The following is a 9,105-nucleotide window of genomic DNA, read 5'->3' on the forward strand; positions in this document are numbered from 1 at the left end:
GGATGGAGCAGAGTAAACACCCCAGAGCTCCCCGGTCTGGGATGCATGTCACAGATAAGTGGAAACAGGGACAAAATGCAAGTAGAGATGTTGATAAACAGGCAGAAGTTCTCAATATAATCCACAAGGACCCCTAATCATAATATGATTTTGGTCTGTTTCAGACCCAACATGCCTTGGCAAAGCTGCGCTGTAGCCCTTGGTTACCTGATCAGGAACAAAAACAAAACCTGGACAGGATCAGGCTCCCTGTGGACTGGATTACAAATGCATGTGTTAAAGCAGTTGCAAAGAATTTCACACGAATAAGGATTTAAATTTATAACCAAAAAATCCACATCCCCTCTATGTAGACTCTCCACCAGTGTTCCTTGAGGCTCAGTTCTGGATCCTCTTCTCTTTTCTGTCTATACTCATACCCTTGGTGATGTTATCTCCTTGTATGGATTCTCCTCGTAGGAACTGCTACAATTTCCTTGTATGATATAATCTCCTCATATGAATTTTTACAGCATTGATGCTCAACAAATCCTCTAAATCTAGTTGCACCTAAGCATGTTTGACTGATGTCTCATCATGGATGGCAGCCCACCATCTGAAACTGAATCTCAGCAAGACCTAGCTGATACTCTGATACAATTCCATAGAGCAACAGGTCTTTGCATTCATCTTGGCATCTCTTTTGAGAACTCATTGGTCATTCCATCTGAGAATGCAAGAAACAGTGGTGTAATTGTGGATGACCAGCTGTCATTTTCAGATCATGCCACAAGCAGGCTTTTCCTTTTAAACATTCTAAATCTCTGAAGCTTGTCTACAAGGCCAAAAATTTAACTGTTCCCTTCTACTTGTTGGTAACTGTCAAATCCCAATCACTTTGAAAAGCACCTTAATTAAGCCTAATCAGGCACTTTTAAGATGATGTTATATTTTCACTTATACCCTGTTTAGTGATTAGGCTTGAATTGTGTTGTATTTTATAGCATCATACTGTAGCTCTTATTATAGGTTGTTGCATTGACACTTGACTCTTGCAGTCTAGATTTAGGGCATTTGTGGACTCTAACCTATTTGTGCTGAGGATACAAGGATAAGGATATAGCATAAGGACACAATTAAATTACTTTTGTAAGGCATTCTCATCAAGAGTATCTGTTAAACGCTGTAAGTGTACTTTACAAAAAAAATAGGGAAAAAGACCCTTGAATAAGTGACAACAGAGGTGAGCTGTAATTTGTCAGGTTTTTTTGGTTGCTGTTCGTTCTAGAGCAGCCATAGCAGAGGACTCCCATCATTATCTCCATATATGTCTTCTGCTAGCTGAGGCTGCTTACTGACGTGTCTGCTCCAGGCTGGAAATGCTGCAGACAATAAGGAGATTATGTCCTGAGAACATCTAAAGTGGAACATTTGGAAACGTGGTTTTCCCCTCTGTAGAATTAGTAAGGTGAAGCAAAATCAGTACAACAGTATTACTAATAAGCTGGAGTTCAAGAAGACAAGACACAAATCAACATATGGGCTGTTGGCCTGCAGCTGGTGTAGATGTGTGGCATACTGTGTGTACTGTGCATATTCAGAATGAAACTTCTTTTTCACTTGTTTGCATGGCTTGCATTGTAAATAAGTAAGATTCAAAAACACATCTTTCCACTTTCCTCCAGCTTATGGAAAAAGTGGCATTTTACATAGCGAGTCATACAATGACTCTAAGCAGTGCTGCCTCTATTATTTATCCCTCTATTTTGACAGGTGTCTGAATCTCAGCAGATCCTGTGATTTTTAAGGCAGCTGACAGCTGTTGGCTTGCCTCTGCTTTGGAGACTGTTAACCACAGCTCCATCACATGAGAAAATCCATATGTCAATTCCTTAAGAGCAATCTGCTGGCCTCCAAACCTCACCCTGAAACCAACACAGCTGACAATCAGTTGGACAGGTGGCAATGCCTCTGTGAGCAAGGAGACTACCTGGAGTGTGTATCAAAGTAAATGCAACAAACACAAATATATACACATATATAACTACACACACAAACCTGCCATGTGAGGAGGGCAGGTAACAATCACAGCCTTGCAGTTGATTGTGCTTGTGGCAGTTTTCACCTCCACATGGTCTTCATTCTGCAAGAAACAAACTTACATTTTCAGTTCACTGATTCTGAACACGATTCATTGCCGGCAAGGGAAGCTTCCTAAAGAGAATCAAAGTTGAGGCATCATATGCATGTGTGCACACACATGCACACACACACACACACACACTTAATTAGTCCACTCAGACATCAAGCTGATAGTGGTGGTAAGGTCATTAATATGCCTGGGTAGGTAGAACCTCTTTGTGGCTGTTCTACATTGCAAACCCTGCCACTCTACTCCCCCTCAAAGTATGGTTATGGCCACTAATCAAACATAAGGAGGACAACTTTTGTTTAAGACCACCCTCTTCTCTGTCAAACCCTGTAAAGTACTAGTAATTAAGAAAGAGGAGGTTACATTCATGCACAGACAGAAGACAGAGAACAGAGAGGAAGATGCTTGCTAACGGATTGCTCAACGAAGCTTAACTTTCCTCTAAGAAGAGAAACCAGAAAACTAGCCAGATATCAGTGGCAAAAGCTCCAATACTCTGAATCCACGCTGCCTTATTATGGAGAAGGACAAAGGCTGTTACATCTCTGTCTAGCATTAATTAAGGGGATTTAGAAGATCTCAAGATTTTACGTCACCAAATCTTCAGCAGGAGTTGCATAACAGTTACACAATATAGCCAGTCCAAATGTATAAAGATCATAAGAACTTCTGACAAGTTCTCATCCTCTCTCTCACACTATCAGAGAGAAAGAGAGAAAATTTATAAATGAATAGAAGAAAAGGAGCATGTCCAGTTTTGCTAAAGCATCTCTAGTTGTTCTAAAATCCCCATTCAAATAGAAACTTACACAGAGCAATTTGTTCCCAGTTCAGAACTATCTGTCTCATGTGAGTACTTTCAACATCCCTCGCTGATGGAGTTGTTACCTGCCATATGGCCGTCACAGCCGAGCCTAGACGCACACTGTGCTTTCCGACCTGCTCTGCAAGCCTCTCCGACAGCTGCTGAGTGCCCCCCTGTGGACAAAAACAAGCATTACATCGAACACCTGCATACAAACAGAAACAGAAATGCCAGAGAACGCCTCCACACATCATAAGAGCTCACAGCTGCTTCTGGGAAAACAGAAACAGAAACAGAAACACACACACACACACAGCCTCAATATCTCCTTACAAAATAGGGGCATATGACGTGAGTATTTAGTGGTATTGGGAAAACTAATATGGCTAATGCATTCTCCCACCTCATCAGTTTTGTCTGTATGACATATACATCATCTGCCATTTAAAACCCATTATCTCTGATTAGTGTTAGAATCGTTTAAAGTGATTTTAAGCCTCAGCTGAGTACAACAAATTTGCTTAAGGTGCACCTAAATATTTTATGGCAACTCCCTGTATAACTTACCAAATATGATTTCAGCTTCATTTGTATTGTGCTTGATTCATATCATTGGAAATGTTTACATCACAAATATTTTGTTTAAAAATTAATATCTGCCACTCATCTTCAAGACATTTCCAAAATCAGGATTTCTCATCAATTTGGCAAGACCAAACGTGAAGACTGTCCAATAGAAATGTTGCTGACTTCTGCTATTAGTCAGTCTTAAATTATTTACCTAATAGGCAAACATAGCTCAATGAAATACACTTCTAAAAAGTCCCATCTAGCTTAACCAAGAGACACACACACACACACCTTGACCTTGAATTCTTGAGCAGATCCCGGCGTGCTCTCTAGCAGGCGCATGATGCCCCCTGCTGAAGTGGAGTACATTAGGAAATAGAGGAAGGACAGCTGCGAAGGCTCCACCCCAAACACAGAGCGGCTGCAAAGGCCAATCTCCTCTATTAGCTCTGCAGGTGGGGCACACACACACACACACACACACACACACACACACACACACACACACACACACACACACACACACACACACACACACACACACACACACACACACACACACACACACACACACACACACACACACAGTCCCTTATTCATAAAATCTGTGTATGATCAAATCTGATCATAAAACAACACACACAAACTTTACCAAAAGTCTTTTATTCATCAATATCATCCTTGGTGTATTTAAACCATCCAAACATGTCTGGATGGAGTGTGTAAATTTGAGTATATATTAGATAATGAGACACCTCTAACTTTGCCTTGTTAACAAATGGATTCATTTTCTTCTGTAGGTTCATCTTAATCATAATCTTCTTAATGCTTGCATTTTATTGGCTTACTAGCACTACAACAGGATGAAGTAGGGTGTGTTTAATAATAATACTTATGTGTTTGAAATAATGTGTTTGAAAATGATACTTAAATGAGGCTCTGGCGCTTGTTTTCATGCAGCTATAGCCAGACTTGGACATTTGTAAAGTTGCTTTGTGGCACCATCTGTTGTAAAAAGCACTATATAAATAAATTAAATTTGATTTGATTCATCAACATTCGTCATATGAATTTCATAAAATCAGTCCTGGAACACTTCATAGGTCATTCAAACTTGTGCACATTTCTATGCAGAATTGCTGAAGAAGGGCCAATATGAATGCACAAAAACCATAAAATCAACTAATATTTATTTAAAACATCATTTGCAACCCATCGACCCTATGATGAAACATAAATGCAATACCCCATGAGTGTGCAGGGAGCAGGGGTGGAAGACGACTCACTCAGGAGCTAAGGTCTCTTAGAAAGCAGTGAAAGGGAGGGTCTTAATACACTGCAGAAAGAGCTGAAGGGAGGCTGGTGGTGTTGAGGAGAGCAGAGGATGTGAGGAAAAGGAAGGGAGGAGCATGCCAGGGCAGCTTTCTTTAAGAACCCTTTCAATGATGTGATGACCTTTTTAGTAAGCAGAAATTTGGGAGTTTAAAAGCTGGAAAAGGAGAATTGGAGGAGCATTTTTATGATGTGTATACCATTAACAGCAAAGCAAAGGAGCTGGAGTTGCCTCTAGATATTCCACCAGTAGGTGAAAGAGTGGCAGATGGATGTTAGCCCACCAAAAAGGAGTAAGGTTCAAGATGTGGTGCATTTTGCAAAGACAGATTCTGCCCCAGCGCCTAATCAAGTGCATATTGGGTGTACAAAAAATGCATCTGAGGTCTTGAAGTTTTTGTGGAAGACGATGATTGCAATTTGGGAAAAGGTTATTATTCCAAAAGAACAGAGCAGAGCAGGGTGTATCCTTATTCCACAAGAGAAAGATTCTGTGGGTATAGAAGAGTTTCAGCCTATAAGTCTTCTTAATGTGGAGGGTTATGTTTTTAATATGATAGCAGAGAGACTGGACACATACTTGAAAGCATAAATGAATTGACATGTCAGTACAAAAGGCAGGGTTTGCAGGTTGTTTGAAGCATATTAGTATGATCTGGCATCAGATCCAGCCAGCAAGGAAAGAGGGTAGGGACCTACATGTGGTTTTCTTAGATTTAGCTAAAGCATTTGGTTCAGTGCCACATAACCGCTTATTTGCACAAAATATTTGGATTCTTCCAGGGACCAGACAAAATTACTAGGCTGGTTATAGCTTATTTTGAAGATATTAAGTTTAGTTTTAATACAGGAGAGTATGTTACATCCTGGCAACAATTGGAAACTGGTCACAATTGAATAATGGCTGGTTGTACTATTCCATCGCAAGTGTTTATGATGGTGATGTAGGTGATAATTAGAGCTTCTAAGTGGGTTGTAGGTGGGGAGACGCTGCTGGATGGTTCGTGGATCCCTCCAATTAGGGCATACATGGATGCCATGACAACACTGACAACTACTGTGCCATGTACCAAATGGTGGTTAGAGAAGATAAATGATAATCTTAGGTGGGCAAGGATGCATATTTTCTCAACATGTAAGGTTAGTTTGTCACAGGGACAATGTACATGGAGACAGGTAGCTTAGTGCTTAGCATATTAGTGTGTTTATTTGATAGTAAATGCATAGAGCTTAACACGCTGCCTAGTTGTGATAAAGTTATTAGAGTCACAAATCTAACACTGGGGCAACATATAGGTCAGCAAGTGCAGGCTATGAATATCAGTAGATGGGGTGAAGCACAAGACTGGAAGTTGCTAGTGGATGCAGGTAAAAAACAAAACAAAACAAAAAAAACAACTACTGTATACCAGTGTATTGCGTTACCTATGCTGACGCCGTATACATATCTGATGTAAACAGATTTGGTGGCTGAGGTGAGAAAACAAGGGTGCCAAGTGCATATAAGAATAGGAGAGATGGGTGTTAGACCAGTAGAGATAAGGGTTTGTTCCCAAGTCTGCCACATCCTTGATTGTGCATTTCAGTTTTAGAGGCTGTAAACTAGATGGCTGTGAAGGCATTATTAGAAGTAGGTGTGGACAAGGAGAGCAGAGATTAGCTGGGGACATGGACTATAAAAGGTGGAATGGCTGAGGTGGCTGAACATGGAGGTCTGGGTAGGTGGGGGAGGAACTGGTAGCACTGACCATGCATTAATGGTGCCAATGTTTTTAGTCACCAAGGAGGTCAATATGGATCTGCAGCAAAGTGGAAATCTTGGTGATGCATTAGGTAAAATCCATGTGGAACTGGTGGTATTGAGTACACATTAACGGTGCCAGTGCAGCTGTGCATGGCCTTAGTCCCTGGAGAGGCCAAGATGGATTTTTAGGAAGTGACTGGCTGTGTGCGGTCAGCACAGTTGTGTGCACTTAGGAGTGTAAAGCCCATATGAAACTGGTGGCACTGAGCATGCGGTGTTAATAGGGCTGGGTCTGGCCTTATGCACCATGGAGGCCAGTTTAGGTTTATGCTTAAATAGGTGCAGCCTGGATTAAAAGTAACCTGGGAGGAGGGTGGGGCTGAGACACCAGATCTCACTGCTGAGCCTTCTGGAGGTGTTGTGGGATTCATTCAGTAAAACTCCAAAAAACAGAGGTGCCTACCTGATGACCCCTAAGAAGAGCTTGTCATGTGAAGTTCTAATGGACTGGCACAGGATATTTTACATCTTATCCTGTGTATAATATTTTATACTTTTTAAATAAATGCAACACTGCTTTTTCCTATCCTCATTTTTCAGCAGCATATGTAAAACCCACAGCTTTTGCCTGTTTCTGCAGTGCACACTAAGAGCACACATCCCTTTAGGCAGCACAGTGTGGGGGCACCATACTTCCTTTCATGCCAAAGAAAAAAAATGTACTGAGCAATAAATGCCTTTGTGCTGCACAAAGGAAGCAGCTTTCATGACTTTTCTAAATTTACAGATAACTTGACAACCATGTGCATTTTTCCTTCCCCTCCATGTTATCTTGAGTGATCTCACACTCCTGTCCACTGCCTGCTTTAGAGCTGGTGGCTTGCCTGTGGTCCAGATGTTCCTGTCCATGAAGGACTGGAGGGTCATGCTGTCGAGCTGCTGGGCATTGGGTGTCGTCATAGGATCCTCCACAGATACTGTCTTACACAGACGTTCAATCTGATGAACAGAATACATTGCATAATAAAACATTGTTTAAACACACTGGCATGGATAAACACACTGGCAAAAGCAAGAAGTGGGATTCATTTCATTAAGTATGGCATTTTGAAACACTATAGCAGTAAAACTCTAGAATAATATGTAGACCTAATCCAGGGATAGCCATTTCAGCTATTCCTGATTCATGTTTTTGTATTAGTACACCTGAGTGTCAGAGTTAAGATATACTGAAATGCACCACTGCTCATAGGACAGTCTTGGTTCTTACAGAAAGGAATAGAGCTTGACATCTCCCCCATATGAAATTAATGCCATCTGTGAAGCATGACCCCATGAGATAGAGAGACACTAAAGTAATTGCATTCAATTACTTTCCAGAGGAACTGGATGAAGTCCAGCAGGGCCAGAAAGGAGAAGGAGGGGATGCTGGAGGTGTAGGTTCTGATTTTAGCATTAGCTCCACCCATGTGGTGAATCTTCTTGCCCTCTGTGAATTGTCGGGAGACCTCCAAGCCAAGCTCTCGTATGAGCTCCATAACATGAGTCTGTGAACTGAAGAAAGAAGAGGTCAAAAGAGGACAGTGATGGTGAAAGACAGCATGTTCTCTAATACTCCTATTCAATATAAACTACATTTAAAATTATTTTGGTGTGATTCACGGAAAGTGAAGGTTTCTCTCATCTAGCCGCTGGTTCATGTGTACTGCACGTTTGTAGTTTGTAACTCATTTCTACAACCCTGCATTTTTGTACTCCGACAACTCACATCTTCAACCCTGCCCTAATTTATTCTGATTAATGCATGCCTTATCTTGTACAATTTGAACAGTACCGTGATGCTGCGATTTCCTTCGGGATCAATAAAGTATTATCTTAAGACGTTGAAACAACCTTGATTCACTTTTCAAAATCTAAACAAAACGATGATTCAACACTGAATGAACGCTGAAATGCCAGCTGAGGAGCCAGTGCTCCGGTTCTCAGTTACTATAAAAATGTAGAAAATTATAAAATATAAGTAAAAATATATAAGTAAAGTCTTTGTTAATTTGAAACAAAGGTATAGAGCGAACCAGTTCTTGTAGGGTAGTGTGAGCTACCGCCGATTATTTCAATTCACCTGCTCACCCACTGACCTCCCATGTCCCACATGTCCTCGCCGTGGGCGGCGGGGAGATGCTGCGTTAAGGTTCGTCCTCCTACGCGGCCTACCGATGATTAAAAACATGAGTATTAAACATGCATATCGCCATTATATCACGTAAACAGATATTTCACAAAAAATACTCGAGTGACCACACCTTTGCCCTCCAAAACTAACACTTTCCACTGCTCCTGTCTCTTCTTCAGAAGATGAGCCGCACTGAACCCTGACAGCCCCGCGCCAACTACAACAACATCACAGCTCTCCTCGGACATCGCTAAAGCGGCTGCTGGGTGTGTGTACCAAAGGTAGTCTTCAGGCGAGCTTTCTGCAAATTTCTCTAAATGCTTTGCTGCTAACGCCACAAACTAGAGGGC

General features: G+C 41.4%; 1 protein-coding gene across 8 annotated transcripts in view; it reads right to left on the bottom strand.

The window, feature by feature from the left end:
- Positions 1-9,105, bottom strand: part of si:ch211-127i16.2 (putative flavin-containing monoamine oxidase A) — a 29,032-nt gene that overhangs the window by 19,460 nt on the left and 467 nt on the right. For 3 of the 8 annotated variants that reach the window (XM_081702473.1, XM_035535727.2, XM_081702478.1), the window contains exons 1-7: positions 8,886-9,031; positions 8,705-8,792; positions 7,956-8,136; positions 7,467-7,581; positions 3,798-3,955; positions 3,020-3,109; positions 2,038-2,122 (exon numbers count right to left, since the gene is read on the bottom strand). In XM_081702473.1, the coding sequence (XP_081558599.1) occupies positions 2,038-2,122; positions 3,020-3,109; positions 3,798-3,955; positions 7,467-7,581; positions 7,956-8,136; positions 8,705-8,792; positions 8,886-9,003 (835 nt within the window). In that variant the 5' untranslated portion in view covers positions 9,004-9,031. Of the gene's footprint in view, positions 1-2,037; positions 2,123-3,019; positions 3,110-3,797; positions 3,956-7,466; positions 7,582-7,955; positions 8,137-8,704; positions 8,793-8,885; positions 9,032-9,105 lie in introns of those variants that run through there. The other 5 variants (XM_081702472.1, XM_081702476.1, XM_081702477.1 and 2 more) reach the window with 5 other exon arrangements.

This window comes from Electrophorus electricus, chromosome 19 (genome assembly GCF_041902795.1).
Source record: "Electrophorus electricus isolate QZ-2024a chromosome 19, ASM4190279v1, whole genome shotgun sequence".
Lineage (NCBI taxonomy): Eukaryota > Metazoa > Chordata > Actinopteri > Gymnotiformes > Gymnotidae > Electrophorus > Electrophorus electricus.